We start from the raw sequence: 18,726 nt of genomic DNA on the forward strand, positions 1-18,726 counted from the left end.
TGCTTTCATTAAAAGCACACTGCTTACAGTATTGGGGTAATATGTAATAAATAATTAAAGTACACTTCTACCAAGCATAAATATGAGAAGAAAAGAATTTCACTGTGCTGTAATGTATATGTGACAAATAATGGCTTCTGCTTCTTCTTCTTCTTCCTCATATTGACATTATATAAATTAATGGATACTTGGCGCCCCCTAGTGGAACTGGATTACATACTCCAAAAGCCCCTTTTGTGCATAAATGGTTCGTCCCGTAGCATATTGAGCATGTTTGTTCTCAGGTTATTACTAGTGTAGGCTAATGCAGAACATAACAAACGATATGTAACAGTAAATAGATTATACTGCTACATATATGTGCGTCCCTGTCCAGGGTGTACCCCGCCTTGTGCCCGATGCTTCCTGGGATAGGCTCCAGGTTCCCCATGACCCTGAAAAAAAGCATAAGCGGTATTGAAGATGCATGGATGGATGGATATATGTGCGTTTATAAGTGTTAAAAGTTATCAAAATTAGGAACTTTCCACCCTTTTCACCCTGTGCAAAGAAAACTATATTTTTTATTCAGTATTTTATGTTGTAATTCAAATATACACTTGCTGCCCACTTTATTAGTAACCTATACATTTACTCTTTCATGTAATTATCCAAAGGGCCAATCAGGTGGAAGCAGAGCAATGCATAAAATCATGTAGATACAGGTCAAGAGCTTCAGTTAATATTCAAATGAAACATCAGATTGGGGAAACAAAGGTGATATTGGTGACTTTAACTGTGACATGGTTGTTGCTATCAGATGGGCTACTACACAGATTTTAGATATAAGCAAATACAGTATCTGTAAATACTATGCACTGTATTATTATTATTATTATTATTATTATTATTATTACTGTTTATTATCATTATTATTATTATTATTATTATTATTATTATTATTATTTTAAATATAATTCTGTCCTACTGAACTGTAAATAGTATGTCAAAGAGAATGAAACTGAAAGTACTTTTACCACAGAAGAAGCCTGTTGTAGCACTTTATGAGTAGTGAAGATATATATAGGCTTTTACATAAGCTTACTGATATTTACAGACTATGAACACTAAATCACTTTCTGTTGATAATTTGTCGTTTTAGATTAACCCTCTAGTGGTTGCAAGGTGAACTGCAACTGCACTGAAAACACTGAAAAGCTATTCGAATTCATGTGTCCCTCAACTAAGCTCATCAACTATGTTTAAATTATTTATGCCTTGTGAAAGGCCAGAGCTGAGCAACTTTGTTGCTTTGTCATGTCATGGCAAGCCAGTGACTCCATTTCCCAGAATACTCCACGAATTACAAACATGGTAGATGACAACTACACTTTCGATACACTCACACAAACATGTTCACCTTCTCTGGCGTTCTACTTAGAGACACTTGTTCCCAATTACACTGACAATCACATCACACTACACAAGAGACTCACTCACTCATGCACGCACGCACGCTCGCTCAGTTGCCTTTTGACCCTAGTGTAATACCAGGTTTGTTTATCTGGTTTTGACTTTGTTCACGACCTTCTCTCTTTACCTTTCCTAGTTTGGACTGTTTGCCTGATCGACTGGCCCTTGCCTGTCTATGTGTATTGATTTCTGCTTGATCCTTTGGACTTGTTAATTTATTAAACAGCCATACCTGCACTTGTTTCCGTCTGTGCCTCCATTACGTGACATACAGTTAGTGGAATTATATTCATTGGGGGGTGGAATTATTTTCTTTAGGACCATAATATGAAACAATAAATATATATAGGATAGTATACCAACTAGACAAGACAACATAATACTGGATGGATCATATGGCGCAGCTGGGAAAAAGATGAATAGGATAAATGTGGAGTCAAGTAATCACGGCATCATGTGACTAGAATCCGGTGCAGCTGATTCTCTGCACTATAAACCAGTTAAAATTTAAAAATTGTCCCAGTACCAGTATGATGGAGAAAAATTTAACAGCAAGACTGGTCTTCTTGGTGAGTGGTATGAATATTAATGAAGTATGTTCCCTATTTATTAGTGTGCTTCATGGTGCCCCTGACCATTGAGTGGCATGACTGTACTGCAATCTTAAGCATGTTCCATGTTTGCTGTGAAATGGATCTTTTCGGGACTGTTAGGTCAGTGTGGTGTGGGCTTCTATCCAGTCCACCATTTGCGTCTGCTGGTATGTCCATTTTCAGACCCACAGGACCATGTGAAAGTATTCAAGGTGTGCTTTGGCAAAAATCCAATTTGCACTTACTTTCTACTTACATCAGATGTTTACTTTTTTAGTTTCATGTTGAAAGGGCATTGGTTTCCCCCCAAGGTTATGGATGACAAATGGATTTGTGTGTGTGCAACCTCATATTTGGTCAGAGACATTCTGGAGACTGGTGTGATTCTTGTGAGATCTGTTTTCATTAGCAGAGAGCAAAACAGTTCCTCCAGTTGTTTGAGTGGATAATGTGAATAAATGTGCATAATGGTTATTTGATAAAATCTTTAAAAAAATTTTTTTATTTATTTGCTTTCAGGGTGCTGATAATTCTGGATAACTATTTTCCATTATTATGGATGCACATTAAGAGGGCCCAGATAAAGGTGCAGCAGGACCAACTTAAAACTAAAGAATAGCTGCTTGTACACACCCGTTGTCATCTGTTTCCGATTGTCATTTTGGATCTCTTCCATAAGATTTGGCACCTTACTTTAAAGACATCTCGAAACAATCTTAATTCTTCCACATTTCTCACGCACATCTCAGCTTTGTGAAAACAACCTGTTCTTGTATTACTGGTGTTTTTAATGACCTCTAGTTAAAACACTTTGTTCTCAAAACAAGTTTACAAGCACCAAAAAAAGTATGAATGACTGAATCCCAAATAATTTCTAGATAATAAGGTGATTTATCTAATAGCTAGGCAACCATGTCCTAAGTAATCACTGACATGACTACTTTAGCCAGTAAATATTTTATACATAATAGAAATAAAGTTTGTAAATCTGCTAACAAAAAGTTCTGTCAGAAGCAATGAATGTTACACTGAAAATTCTTGTATTAAATGAATATTTTTTTGATCATAGAATTTTTATTGAAAATTTACATTTTACATGTAAACCCCCCACCCAACAACCCCAACAAACAACCACAGCCAAAACCAAAAGAAAGGGGGAAACAAAAAAACAATAAACAAACAACCAGAGAAAAAAAAACAGACACAAAAAACAAACAAACAAAAACAAAAACAACAAAAAAAACTAACAAACATAAAAACCCAAAACAACAACAACAACAACAAAAAAGGGGTAAGATGATCAGGAAGTACAGTCCACCTCTCCTCAATCCACCACCAGGGTGCGTACATCATTGAAGTAGGTAATAAATTGTGCCCATTTTCCCAAAAATGAGTCACCCCTGCCTCTGATGTTGTACTTGGTTTTTTTCAAGTTTTAAAAAGAAGATTAAATCTTTAAGCCAGACTGATATAGAGGGGGGTTGTGGAGAGGTCCAAGACAACAGTATTCTGCGCCGAGTAAGTAACGATGCAAAGGCTACAACACTAGCTTCTTTATGGTTCAGAGGTTGACGCTGAGATGGAACACCAAAGATGGCAATTAAAGGGCAGACATCTAATTTGATTTTAAGAACGTTGGACATAGTTTTGAAGAAAGAGTTCCAAAAGTTCTGCAGTTTGGGACAGAGTGCAAACATATGACTGAGGTTACAGGGCGAAAGCTTGCATTTTTCACACATGTCAGGAACATTGGGATATATTTTAGACAGTTTACTCCTAGAGAGGTGAGCTCTATGGACCACTTTAAATTGTGTGAAACTAAGTCTAACACATGACGTGGTGGTATGTATATTATCTAACGCTCTGCCCCAGTAATCATCCTCAAACTCCAGGCCCAATTCCTCTTCCCAAGCGCTAATGGTTTTGATATTGTAAGAAATGTGCTGTGCCCAGATCGTTACATATATCCGTGAAATAATGCCACCCTTATTAGGATTCAGCTTGAACACCTCTTCCCATGCAGACTTTGTAGGTAAGGAGGGAAAACCCGCGAATAGGGAGGAGACACAATGCCTAACTTGAAAGAAACGGAATAGGTGAGACGGAGGCAGGCTGAATGACGAGGATAATTCCGAAAAGTTTGCAAACACATTATTAATGAAAAGATCCTCAAAGCATTTCAGACCCTTCTTTTCCCACAAAGAGAACGTGGAATCCATAAAGGAGGGGGGAAAGAGGTGGCTATTACATATAGGTGCCATGGTTGAGGCCGAGATGTATTTAAAATGACGGCGAAACTGATAGAAAATTTTTAGAGAGGTACATACTATTGGATTATCCGTGTATTGTGAAAGGGCTATACGAAGGGAGGAGAACACCATAGCAGGGAGGGAGGTTGAAGTACAAGACTTCGCTTCTAAGTGGCACCATGGAAGAGAGGGGGCCTTAAATGAATATTTTTTAATGAGTTAATTTCAGGCACTCTAGCAATTTATGTCTTTGTATACAGAGGTCTTTGAAAGTCTCTGAACTCTAGAATTTTCTATATTTCTGCATAAATATGACCTAAAACATCAACAGATTTTCACACAAGTCCTAAAAGTAGACAACCAGAGAACCCAATTAAACAAATGAGACAAAAATATTATACTTGGTTATTTACTTATTGAAGAAAATATCTCAATATTACATATCTGCGAGTGGCAAAAGTATGTGAACCTTTCAGTATCTGGTGGATCGATGGAGTCCAATCCAAACTCTTTAGTGATGGTTTTATAACCTTTTCCAGCCTGATGAGCATCAACAACTCTATTGACTGTGGTCCTCAGAAATGTCCTGTGTTTGTGCCATGATACATTTCCACAAACATGTGTTGTGAAGATCAGAGTATCAGAGCTTTTTAAACTTTGCAGACGTTTTTACATTCACAACAGCTCTATAACACACTACGTGAAAGGTAATATTTGAAAAACCATAACAGGTGCATTTTAAAAAGTTTTTAATTAAAACAAAGAAATAGGTGCAAAAAAATTATTTATCACTCAAAATATCACCTACACTGAGATGTAAATAAATAAATAAATAAATAAATAAATGTATTTTTATAAAGTCCAGCGATATTGTAAATCCTTTTTGGTTACCTGTGCTTCTAATAAAAATCAGCTTTGCCGAGGCGCTGACTGACCCGGATGTACACTTCTCCGTTGCTAGACTCGTTGCTATTATACATGGGCGTCAGGTAGCACGCCGTCAGCTAGGGTTGAATTCCAAATACATCCACCCTCCCTGTATTAGTTCACTTCATAGCATGGATATATGGTGAGAAATCGTGGTGTTAACACACTAAAAAGCATCTATAAGTCCGATTTGGGATACACCCAGTTAAAGAGGTTAAGTTACTCTATGAGTGGCCTCCAGTAAACCGCTGCGCGAACAGGTTAACTTTCATCCACAAGTGTGTGTAGAACAGGTTAAAAACGGTGGATTAAACAAGAAATCCGAATAAGATAAATAAATATCTTAACCGTTCGAAGTAACCAAAGGGGAAAACTCAAAAGGAATGCCGACGCGCAGGGAATCAGCACAGTGGTGATTCCGGAAACTCGGAAAATCATCATCACTGCGTGCTTTTCATGCGTGAGCCGATTCAAGGTGAAACTTAAGTGCGGTAAAGCTTATTTTATTTACGCTAAATTGCCCCAGAATGAGATGAGTGTGCGTATTCCTGGTGCCCTGTGATGGACGGACTGGTGTCCCAGCCAATAAAATCCATGGGCTGGGTTGTACTGTCTCAGGAGTTCAGCTTGATATGATATACTGGAGCTAAATGGTCCCTGTGGTGGGTCTCTACTGGTAATTTGGTGCCTTCTATTGGTGGCATGTTATGTCAATTGGATACTATTAAAGACTAATAATGGTAATGGTTTTATTGGGTAGCTGATGGTTTGTAATGGTATTTGTAGTGAAAACCATCAGAATTTCTGTGATGGTGTCTATTTTTTTCAGCAGGGTAGTTTTAAGGAAAACTGATTTAAACTAAGTTTTTACTTAGCTCAAATGTTTGCTTACATAGTTTTGAACTGAATTTATTCGCTAATGTAGCTAACAGGTAATAGAAGCTCATGGCCACCAATTAGCATCATGTTAATTCAGTTTATGCAAACTAATATTACCTCAGAATAGGGATTTCAAATAAAGTTGAACATGTTGTTCTCTTAGGCTATTGTATGACTGCATTCTGTTTTTAAAAATAAAAAGAAGACTGAAAACTAGTGGCAGACAATTTCAACCCTAACTCACTTGATTTGTGTTTGATATTTATATCATACATGCACGCCTGTTTTAGCTGTTTATTTTTAAGGAATAACATACTCCAGACCATGCAGTTGTATGAAAATAATGCACTCCGGAGGGGGGTGTGATGCAGCAGGACGTGCAGCAGAGTGCCACTTCCCACACCCCTCTCTTATGTTACAGCCTCTCATTCTCTCTCTCTCTCTCTTCTGTCCTGAAGACTTTCCCGAGCTGAGAAATTTTGACTGTAACAAAGCGCTTATAGCCGAGACTCCTTCCATATATGTTAAATAAATGTCTCCTAAATAATGTCACCACATCAGTGATGATATATTTTACTTTGTTGAACGAAAAAAACATTTATTTAATCAGTCTATTATTAGTCTTAGATTATGTGGGGGTGCCCCCTGTACTGTTACTATAGAAACAATAATGTATTAGAACAAGCATATTATTATTAACCTGTTGTTGAACTACTGTCTGAGCCGCACTATTATACAAAAATAATGCACACCTACTGACCAATCAGAATCGAATATTCACCGACGCTGTGGTATAACTCAAGTTGGGATGCAGTTTACATTGGTGGTCATAAATTTCATTAAAAAAGAAATTAAAGAACTTTTTAGGATACTTCAGTGATTTAAGTAAACGTTTTTTCTTTGTTCAGTAATAGCATAATTGTGTTTAATATCTACGTTTTGTAGTAAGTAAGTTTTGTTTCATGATTGAGTAGCATACAATTCTGAATATGTAGTCAGTAACTGATAAAGTAGTCTTAATGGTCGAGAGGTAATATGCATTTCTTTCTCCTGAGCTAATTAATATGCGTTATTACATGTATACATGTGCATTTAATGATTAATTTTTGTCAAGTAGAAAAAACAGTTCTGGAAACAGTTAGTGTTGATTTATCTTTTTAAGTGTTCATGAACTCAAGCTTACTGGCTGTACCATGGAGAAATATGAGAAGCTGGCTAAGATTGGCGAGGGCTCCTATGGAGTGGTGTTTAAATGCCGCAACAAGGAAACAGGCCAGATAGTGGCCATCAAGAAGTTTGTGGAATCCGAGGATGATCCAGTCATTAAGAAAATAGCACTTAGGGAAATCAGAATGCTGAAGGTAAAATATGTTTTTCTTCCTCTATCACTGTCATTCTGTCTCGCTCTTCATTGTCTGGTCTTGCATTGCTGGTTTTAACACTCCCACAAAAATTCCCCTTATGACTTTATCAAACACATAATTAGCCACCTGTAGCACAAAGGTACAAAAGGAAGTAGATTGTTAACATAAACTTACTTGGCAACAAGAGCAATAGCATTATTTCCTTTGTGATTTGTATGGTCTGTTTCTCGAGTTATAGCGAGTTGCTAAGTATCTAAAAGAATAAAGTAACGAAGTTGCAAATTGTACAAATCAGCTAAAGATTAGGAATTAGGAATGTATCACTGCACAGTCATCTGTCAGTTATTTAATAACTAATTACTAGCATTATATTTATACCTTTTTATCCTAGCTGTAATGTAGCAAATTCTACCTATAATGTACAGTATAATTTAAAACACTTAAGGAACTAGCTAGCTATGCTAATTATTGCTAACAATCGACTGCTAGTTTAGCTACATTATTAGTTTTTCGTTTTAATCCTAAGGAAAGCCCAGAGTTTGCACTAACTATGCGATGGCATTTCCTAAGAAACAAGATATCTAAAAATAGATGTTGGCCAAATATAACAGCCAAGTGTACTGAAAACACTAGGATTCATTTGAGCTGAGAATTTATTCCACTTCTGCATCTCTTCCAGATGCCTATGGCCAATTGGAATACCTTGGATGTGTTAAAAACAGTATTTGAATGTAGCTTCTCTAATCAAAGTCTGCCTGAACTCATAATTATCCTGTCCATCTGGTTCTCCCTGCAGCAGTTAAAGCATGTAAACCTGGTCAATCTTCTGGAGGTGTTCAGGAGGAAGAGAAGACTTCACTTGGTCTTTGAGTTTTGCGAACAAACCGTCCTCAATGAACTCGACAAGCACCCCAGAGGGTTAGTCTTTGTCTTTTACTTACAGTGGATATAAAAAGTCTACACACCCCTATTAAAATGGAAGATTTTTGTGATGCAAAAAATGAAAGCAAGATAAATAATGTCAGAACATTTTCTCCCTTTCTTGTGAAGTTTAAACTCATTAATTAAAGTGAAAAATAATAAGAATATATATATATATATATATATATATATATATATATATATATATATATATATATATATATATATATATTTTTTAATGTTACAATAACCTGGTTGCATAAGTATACACACCCCTAAAGTAATACTTAGTTGAAGCACCTTTAGATTTTATCACAGCATTCAATCTTTCTGGGTATGGGTCAATCAGTTTGGCACATCTTGACTTAGCAATATTTTGCCATTCTTCCTTGCACAAGCATTCTAACAAGCTTTACCATCAAATTGGCCCTCTTCAGGTGACCCCACAGATTTTGGATTGGATTTAGTTCTGGACTCTGGCTGGGCCATTCTAAAATCTTGATCTTGTTTTGGTGAAGCCATTCCTTTGTTGATTTCCACACAAAGATATGTTAGAAAATAACACAAACTGAACATGTGTTGTTGATACTTTTTCCCCTACAATTATCAATTTAATTATAGGCAGGCAAAAAGTGTCAGGTGATCAGCAAACAGGATATCAGAGAAGAACCAAAGTACAAAAACCAGGACATGAGCAAAGTAAAAAAACAAACAAAAAAAAAACAGAACAGCAAAATATACAATTGTTTGGTAAGCCAAAGTGAGAACAGCTGAGCATTCCTTCTCGAAGTCTTTGTAAATGAAGTATCCTTTTTAAAGGGTGGTGTGTGTGTGTGTGTGTGTGTGTTTGTATGTGACTGGAAACAGCTAACAGTTATTAGTACTCTGGAGACTGGGAGCGTGCTGGTGCGCAGATTTGGGAGTTGTAATTTGTTTCTGCCATATTTGTAGGCGGCGGTGCATTCTGGGGATTATAGCTCTGAAACGGAATGGACATGACAATTAATTAGACATTTACACAACATGAACCTAATATTACAACTTGCTTCTGCACAAAATGATGCGAATGCGAGTGAACTTGAACTTAAGTAAGGCGCTCGGTAGAATGATAAGTCGTGTTGTGAATACGCTCTTTCTGTAACAACACACTAAAATATGGAAGATGAATAACTAAAGCATAAAGAATTCATTATATTGTATTATGGTAGTGTACTCATGGTAATGTCATTATTTCAGATCAGGCCTTCACAACAAGGGCATTTTTCACATGGTTTTGTAAATATATGTTTGTTAATATATAAAATGTCTGAATATTTGGATTCATTTTTGCACTTTCTCATCAACTAAAATGTTTTTGACCAATATTCGGTGCCATTTTAGTCAGAGTAAAATTGACTCAAATTTAAAAAAGATGACAACAAAATTCTGACTAAATTTAAAAGATATTTTCATCAAAAGACAAAAAACATATTTTGACATTCCAATTCCAGTGTCTGAATATTCTTAGGAATTAAAAGTTCATTGTGCTTTGAAAGTGTGTACTTGCATTATTATGCTGTTATTTTATCATTATATCAGTTGCATGAAATGGTCTTAAAATTACAAGATTGTTTATTGCACTTATTTTTGGGACAGTATATCTTCCAACAGAAGAAGTTTTCGTGACGGGCCTAATTGCAGGTGTTCTAGTTCAGGAAGCCTGTGTGTATATGGGGGCGTGGTTTGGGAAGGCTTAGGAGAATGACTGTTTTTGCTTGGATTTTGAGTTTTCGCTGCCAAAATTCACTGACTATACCTTTAATTAAAATAAAAGATTTATGAACTGTTTCAGATGAAGGAGTACATTTTTTGTTTCTTATCTATTTTGTACCTCTTGCACAAAACATTAGCTATAAGCCGAATGTTTAGATTAGTGCTTCTCTGCATTCCTGTGCTCTCCAATTCTCTGGTCAAATATCTGTGCTCATTTCTCATGGGATAATGGTACCAGTGAAATGAGGAGGTGGTGGTGGTGGTATCATTCCGAAATATATCCAGATAATGAAATATGTTTTGACAGCTCTGATATATGTAGTGCATAACACAATTTAAAATAATTATATAGAACAGCAGTGGCAAAGGTCAGCATTCTGCCTGGCTAAAGGTCACCTGACTAAGCCAGTTATTGCTGTCCACATAAACAATCCCTGCATCCCAATTGGCATACTATCCATATTAAATAGTACCTGAGATGAGAACTAGTGTGTCCCAAATCTTAGTGTGTTGAATCAATTATCCCAAAGGTACCCAGATGGTCTACTACTGTATTTCCAATAGATTTTCGAAGAGTGGATCCATGGACAGCTAATATTGCCCACAACTCCTTGTGTGAGGGAGGAGGAGTTTTGTGAGTGTTTGCTTCGCTGAATTCAAAGACCCATTTTAGAGAGATGTAAATGAAATTTGGAAAAATAAATCAAGTGAATGGTAAATTAAATTATATAGTATAAATTCTATAAGGATTAATTAATGAAAAAAAGCTGAAATGCAACAAGGAGTTTGTTTACGGTGACAGTGTTCTCTTCTATTACACAATGTGTTAGTATGTCCCAGTACTGTGCTTGCAAACTCTTTTAATTAGGGGTGCACCGAAATGAAAATTCTTGGCCAAAGCCGAAACCTAATATAATGAAAAACTTGGCCGAAAGCCGAAGGCCAAATACCGACACGTTTCTTCCATGTTTTTTTCCATTTATTTTGCCATTTTTTTCACCATTGCATAAATTAAGTAGTCAGAATGTGCTTTTTACTATTTTGTCTTGCTTTTCAAAGAAAAAAATCAATTACAAAAACTACAATTTCAAAATATTTATTTAACATTGAACATTTTTTTTTCATTCCAGCAGGCATAGGCTACCAACAAGGCACAATATAACTTATATAACTTCTAAAATATTTTGATGTGGTCATCTTTGAGCCCCCATTGTATAGCCTATGTTAGGCCTATAACTGACTGCTGAAAGAATGGAACACTCTGTAGCCTACAACTAAAAAGTGTACTAAAAAGTGCATTGACGAGTGCAAAAAATGTTTCTATTCGGTTCTATACAGCTGATTAGATTCGGGATATATACCGCTCGCGTCCCTGTACACCTGGCGGAGTATTATAGTAGATACTGGATTTGTCTGCCTGCCCTTAAATAAATACGTCTTTACCTGCTTCCGTACTCTACTCCCTTACGTCTCGCGACGTGACAGAAACATGCTTCGGAACAGAAACAAAACAAACGCACGTGTCCACAGCTCGTGCATGCGCGCGCCCCCTCATAGAGGTCGTGACATTCCCGCGTCTCACTCTGGTTGCTAGGCTATTTGGTTGCGTCATCAACACGTCATTGTTCAATCAAATTTATTCGGCCTTTTCACTTAATCGGCTGAACACCTAAAATACTTTTTTTTGCTATTTTCAGCCAAATAATTTCGGTTGCCGAACGTTCGGTGCATCCCTACTTTTAATACACACTCAAAAGTATGTACTTTTTCTTCACAAAAAGAGTACATAATTTTAGTACATAGTATACAGTAAGTATGCCAATTAGGACGCAGAGTAAATCTCAGATCAAGATACTGTCTCCTCCAATGCCCTCCATGCTAAAAACAAAAACAAAACTCAGTTAAATAATTAATGGTGTCATATTTATGTATTTAATATTGGCCTCACTTTTTGTACTTTTTGTACAGCCCAAAAATAATTCAGTGTGACATATTGTGATTACGTCAAATTGTCAGACAATGATGCTGGACTCAATACTGCTCCAATGCCGTCACCTTTTGCCAAAAGCCTGCTTCACAAAAACCTGCTTTACGCCAGCACCTCTGCTTTTATTCCCTGTGTCCTGTAGGGTTCCTGAGGGCCAGCTGAAGAGCATCGTCTGGCAAACTCTTCAGGCTGTCAACTTCTGCCACAAACACAATGTCAGTATCCAGCTCTTTGTGGCTCTGTAACCTCTCCTAGCCTGTCAAACAATGTGTGCTTTATATAATGCAGCTGCCGTCGCCTTGTTCTTTTAAAGGCAAACCTGGCTTGAATACATGTTGCGTTCTGTGAGCTCATCTTTAAAGCAGGATCTCTCTTCTCCTGAAGTACTGTTGTTTTCTTAGGCCTAACAACATTGGAGACATGATGCTTTATGGTGCATATGGTAGCTCTTGCAGCATATACAGTCAGGTCTATAAGTATTTGGACAGTGTAACATTTTTGTAATTTTGCCTCTGTACAACACCACAATGGATTTGAAATGAAGCACTCAAGATGTGTTTTTGAAGTGTAGACTTTCAACTTTACCTTAAGTAAAGCTTTTACTTCATACATGGAATGTCTCGCTATGATAGTTAGGTGTTATAGCAGAACAATGTGTTGTTTCACCATTAGTCTCAATGCTCAGAACTGTCACTGTGGATGTTGTTCTCATTAGCCAGCACTAGACCCAGACTTGTTTCAACAACGTGAGGAAAAAATGTGCAGGCATGAAACTTCAAATGCATAAACTAATACAGTTTGCCTGTTACTATTTGGTGTACGTAAGACCTCCAATGAACAGTATCTATGTGTGTATACATATTTTGAAATGTGTTCAACAGTGTATCCATCGGGATGTGAAACCAGAAAACATCCTCCTAACCAAGACGGGCATCATTAAGCTGTGCGACTTTGGGTTTGCCCGCATCCTGAGTAGGTCACCTTCTTCCTCATTCCTCTGCTCTTAACAAACTCTCTCGCTTTCTTTCTGTGTGTTTAGCATCCACACCATGCTTAGACCTAATGACAGTATGACTGTATTCTGTGTTAGTGGCTTAAAGTCCCTGTGAAATGCCTTGGAACACGTAGCATTATTTGATATGTTGATGTAATTTCCACTGAAACAGGAAGTCAGGGCAGGACATATCGTGTGGCTCCTTTTTTAAATAGCCAATACCGTTTAGCTTACCTCACAGCCAGAAAACCTACAACTGTTGGTGGCGGGACACTTCAGATTCTAAAGAGCATTTGACTGGACAGAAAATCCGATGAGAAGCTGAAGTGCAGAATGATATCATCAAAATTGTTGATCTGTATTGGTTATAGAGAGAGACTATAAATTTTGAATGCCTATATCTTCTAAATGTGAATTCTGTTATTGTTTTGGAGTACACTAGCTTATAGATAACCTTAAGGCTACCATATTCATACTAAAAGCCACAAAACATGAAGAATTTAGATTTCATGGGGACTTTAAGCCCAAAGGTTATGTCAGTATTTACATTGGGAAAGTTACTCATATTCAGAGATGGGTTATGCACACGCTCAAGTTGATTTCCAGGGCCATTCTGATCATGCAAGTCACCTTATGTTTGTAGTTATGCAGCTGAATATAGCCCTTATTAATTATGTTAACTGCATTTATTATGACTGTATCTATTAATCTTGAAAATGTATTTTTATAAATGTATCAGGTGTCCTAGCTGTAGAATTTCAAATATAGAATTGCACTGCACTGTTATGTTTAAACCTACTGTCTGTGGGATTTTTTTGTTGTGTTAGCAAGTGAGAAAAAAAAAAAACAACGTTTTTTTCCTCCTGTAAAACATGCTGTAAGTCACAGAGCTTGATAGTTTTCAAATGTTTAAATAATGCACCAACTCATCATCATGGCTGGAAGAATATTGGGAATAGTTTTTATGGTTATATTTAAAATGATAATTATTACTTTAACATCCCAGCTTATTAACCAGTTATTCATGACTGAGCACATTATGTGGTAACTACTAATTATAACTGAGTTAGAACAGTAACGCTTAAAAAAAAACCCTAAGGTATGAGATTCAGGCCAGTGCTTCCTGGAAGATTACGGTAGCTTAAAAGTCATCTTTAAAAATGCTGTATACTGTAATATAACAGAAACAGTGATATCAGGTTTTTCATCCCTACTCCCCACCTATCTAGCATTTAACTTGAGACTGCTAATCAGTCTTGTGTGAAATCCAGGGCCTCCCAGTCAGCTACTCTTACCTTCTTAGATTTCAGTGTATCGTTACCACTGGTTAAAGTGTAGCTTGAGTGTAAAGAATAGTGTGGTCTGATGGGTGCTGTTGTCCCCAGCATGATGCATGTCACTGTAAATGCTAAGTTATTAAAAGATCTTTTTTAATTTTGTAACTCAACTTTTTGTCAATGAGGGTCAATATATGAATGAAAGACAATGTATATGGACGTGGATCGTGTGTGTGTGTGTGTGTGTGTGTGTGTGTGTGTGTGTGTGTGTGAGATAGCTGGTCCAGGTGATGACTACACTGACTATGTGGCCACACGCTGGTACCGAGCACCGGAGCTTCTGGTAGGAGACACGCAGTATGGCCCACCGGTGGATGTGTGGGCGCTAGGCTGCGTCTTTGCTGAACTCCTTCTTGGGAGTCCACTGTGGCCTGGACGCTCAGACGTAGATCAGCTTGACCTCATCCGTAAGACTCTGGGTATGACCTGAACAAGATCAGTACAGGATAAAAACACAAAATAATCTAAGGAAGCAGTATTGGAGAAACCATTGAACTTTCTCATAGAGTTACACTAACCAGTTGTTAACAAAGCAAAAGATATAGACATCAAACTCTTTTATAGACAACTATACAGCATCTTTTAAATTAAATATTTTTGCAACACATTGTACAGTCATCCTTGTATTGCAAATTGCATCACTGATCGTTAATTCCTATTGATAATCAACTTACCAAATGTACAATTACTCTAATCTACCCCAAAGTTGATTACTTTCCTATAACAGCATATCTTGAAGTGTTTACTCCTCTTATACTTCAGCATTTTGCAAAAGCTACCATTTTTTATTTAAGAATGACACATCATTAGCTATTGTTTTATTACTTACAAAAGGTTGTTGAGCTTCACAAAATGGGAAGTCTGTAACATATTAAAGATATTAAACATGTTAAAGCTTTATGAACAAAGATTTGAACTTTTGTTGCTTCAGGTGACCTTATTCCTCGACACCAGCAGGTGTTCCGCTCCAATGCTTTCTTCAGTGGAGTAAGCATCTCTGAACCAGATACCATGGTAACACTACACTCTCACTCTTTCTCTTTCTCTCTCACTCTCACACACATGCACACAATTGGCACCATTATTAAGCTAATAAATATGGCTTATTGTAGGAGCCACTTGAGAAGAAGTTCCACGGTGCCTCTCCTCATGCCATTACTGTGATGAAGGTAATATTCATAAATTGGGCGTGTAATATGTATAGTGTAATATGATTCAATATATGTAACCATACATTAAATTGTATGTCTATGTATGTGTGTGTGTGTGTGTGTGTGTGTGTGTGTGTGTGTGTGTGTGTGTGTGTAGTCTTGTCTCGTGATGGACCCTGCTGAAAGACTGACATGTGAGGAGTTATTAGAGCTGCCATACTTCCAGGATGAGGTTGGAGTCGGATGGGGACGAGAAAGCGACCGACCCATGAGGCGCCATGAGAAAGGTGCCAGACGCAGAGTGCCAGGGGTATGTAACGTCCTATCCATGCATCTACACTAAGAGGAAGACTTGTGATGTAGTAACATATGCACATTTTTAAGTAGGTGGAAGTTTTTCACCTATTTCATCACATTCATTTAATTTATGACCATAAGTATAGCAAAAGAGTGCCATCAATAAGTAATTGGCTTGAGCCCAAGCAAAACAGTAAGAAGCCAGCATTAACCAGCAAATGGGATGAAAACGTTAAAATGTTATCATTAAAATGACCCACTGGAGTCTTTTTTCATTCTTCTTTTTCCTTTTTTAAAAAAATGGAACAAACCTAAAAATACTTGGCTCAATTACTACCATAAACAGTAAAATAATAATCATAATTATAACCATGTTTACATTTAAATACAAAGTATTCAAACCCATTTACTTTCCTGTTATGTTACAGTCTTAGTCAGAAGTTGGTTTAACAACGTTTATAAAATATCCCATTTGTTATTCCATTAAAAATCACTCACTTTCAGAACTATATCTGAACAGGCCCTGTGTAGAGATTAGAGGTCGGCCAGTTGATCAGTTTTGCTGATTAATCGGCACTGATAACCGATTGCTGGCAAAAATCCACACCGATAGTTCTTCCCAGTTGCATCCATTGTGGAAGCAGCTGAGAAGGATCCGCTGTCATTAATCTGTACGAGAGCGGCCTCTAGAGGCAAAATAAAAACAATCACTGACAAATTTTGTTGTGTTATTTGAAGTAAAAAAAAACTAACATTTTGAATGTCTCTATTTTTATTTGTTATTTGGTGTTAAGTGTTAAGTTTTGGTTCAGTTTGTATGTGTATTATTTATTTACTTTAATATTTATTAATAACTAATATATATTAATATTTATATATTTATTACATTTTAAAAGTACAGTACATTTTCATGGTACAGTCAGTACTGTTTATTTTTGTAATAAAGTTCAGCAGTATTTTACTGTGAGTGTCATGATTTCATTCAGTATCACATAAAAAGTGATAGGTACTGCCCAATTTAGTTATCATATCAGTAACATACAGTATCGGTCGACCTTTAGTAGAGATGGGAGACAATGACCCATGGCCTCTAAGTTATGTTATTTATCCACTAATTCTATGAAACATCGAAATTTATTTTCGATTGAGAAAACTTTTCATTTTGATTTCCAGGCCCAGTATTTGCCGCAACTTACCAGCAGCACCATCTCCCCAGCACCCGAGCTGAAGAACAAACACAAACCCAAGTATGACCACCATCTGCCCAACATCTAACCCTGAAACATAAATAAAACTGATGGCAAATGTTACTGGATGTTATTGGAATTTACAACAGCACAACAAAATTTATATAATCCCTGTACAATTTGTAGTTATGAGGAACATTACAAGAAGTGGCACTGCCATAAAGTTTGATGTGGATTTACTTTAAAAGGAATTACATGTGTAAGTGTAACTTATTTAGCATATTTCTGTATAATTTTAAACTCTTGATATAATGTGCAAACATTAAATGATTGTGATTAGTCAGTATATACTCTCATCTCCAACGATACGTCAGCGCCTTAGCACGTGGCCTTAGTTGAATTATTACTACCCAAGATGGATTGTAACTAATCTAAGTGACTTTACTAGTCCTAGCTTGCTCACCTTTGTGCCAAATTGAACAGGGAGTAGTATATTTTTTTTGCAAAAGGTCATCCTTTATAAGGCTTGCATTGCTCTCAGAAAACATTAATTCAAAGCTTTTAAATGCAGTTTAAGAAATGACTGCTTGTATTTTAAATGTTGTTCTTGTCTGTGGCTTCACAGCCTTTTTATACATTTTATGTGTAAGTCTTTTGCAGTTACACATAAAACTAATTGCAGGGTTGGGTGTTGCACTAATACAAACTGTTTATCATTAGTAGCAAGAAGTCTCTCTAAAACTTTTTACTTTGAAGTTAATACAAATCAGCAGAACCCAAACATGTTATGTAGATACATAGATTTGACCTTTTTAGCTATTTATTATTGGGTAAATCTCATTTATTAAATACTGACAGGGTGAGTAAGTAAGTTAATAAATAAAGATTGATGATAATCTCAGGAATAATCACATAAAGCGCATAATTACATTTTCTACAATGAAACAAGAAAGTTCCAAATACTCTGTGGTGTGATAACAGTGTATCGCAGTTATCAAAAGGAACATATTCAATATTGTATTAGCAAAATTACTATGCTACTGTATGTATAAACAAATTGAAATGACTACTGACTGTCTATGAATGCTAATGAAACAGTAACCCTAGTTAGTTTGAAAGTTACATACAGTATACTGCTTTAAGGTTGCATTATGTTAGCTAAATCACTTTAGCCATGGGAATGACTTTTATTAGTCTACGAACACAAATATGGCTGTTAGAAACTGTTAAGAGTTGTTGGGTTGCTTTTGCAAAAAAGGATCAACACAACAGTGATATCAAATTACAGCCAAAAATAAAGTACTTCAGAAGACTGTGGTTGTTATACTACCTTCTTATTAGAGCAGTAACTAATTTTGGATCCTAATGGGTGTCAAGGGTATGAATATGGTTGAATATTTGTCAGTGAGTTCAACATTCCTAATGGAGCTCATTTAAGCCTGCACTATACATGCGAAAGTATATCTGGTTTCAGAACAGGTTTTAGTTATTCAAGGCATTACTGTAGGTTTTTTCAGGCATCCTAGTGATGTAAACGCTGGTGGCTACAGTACAGTCTGACTATTATGCAAAAAAACTATTTTGTATAAAGAAAATAGTGAACATTTCAACAAAAGCTGCATGTCATCTTTCAATG

At 36.5% G+C, this 18,726-nt stretch overlaps 1 protein-coding gene across 5 annotated transcripts; it reads left to right on the forward strand.

Annotated features, from left to right (window-relative positions):
- Nucleotides 1–5,427: 5,427 nt before the first annotated feature.
- LOC100528391 (cyclin-dependent kinase-like 1 (CDC2-related kinase)) lies at nt 5,428–18,403 on the forward strand. 5 transcript variants are annotated; one of them, XM_017494950.3, is made up of 10 exons: nt 5,428–5,712; nt 7,263–7,461; nt 8,261–8,382; nt 12,267–12,339; nt 13,006–13,096; nt 14,674–14,874; nt 15,387–15,469; nt 15,568–15,624; nt 15,764–15,916; nt 17,077–18,403. In XM_017494950.3, exons 2-10 carry the CDS (start codon nt 7,294–7,296, stop codon nt 17,176–17,178), a joined length of 1,050 nt encoding a protein of 349 aa, XP_017350439.1. In that variant the 5' UTR covers nt 5,428–5,712; nt 7,263–7,293; the 3' UTR covers nt 17,179–18,403.
- The last annotated feature ends 323 nt before the right edge of the window (nt 18,404–18,726 follow it).

Source organism: Ictalurus punctatus, chromosome 20, assembly GCF_001660625.3.
Source record: "Ictalurus punctatus breed USDA103 chromosome 20, Coco_2.0, whole genome shotgun sequence".
Lineage (NCBI taxonomy): Eukaryota > Metazoa > Chordata > Actinopteri > Siluriformes > Ictaluridae > Ictalurus > Ictalurus punctatus.

Coding starts and splice junctions, on each gene's coding strand:
- LOC100528391 (XM_017494949.2), top strand. CDS start 5,872: ATGGTCCCTGTGGTGGGTCTCTACTG. Junction 5,898..7,262: donor CCTGTGGTGGGTCTCTACTG/GTAATTTGGTGC, acceptor TATCTTTTTAAG/TGTTCATGAACTCAAGCTTA. Junction 7,462..8,260: donor GGGAAATCAGAATGCTGAAG/GTAAAATATGTT, acceptor TTCTCCCTGCAG/CAGTTAAAGCATGTAAACCT.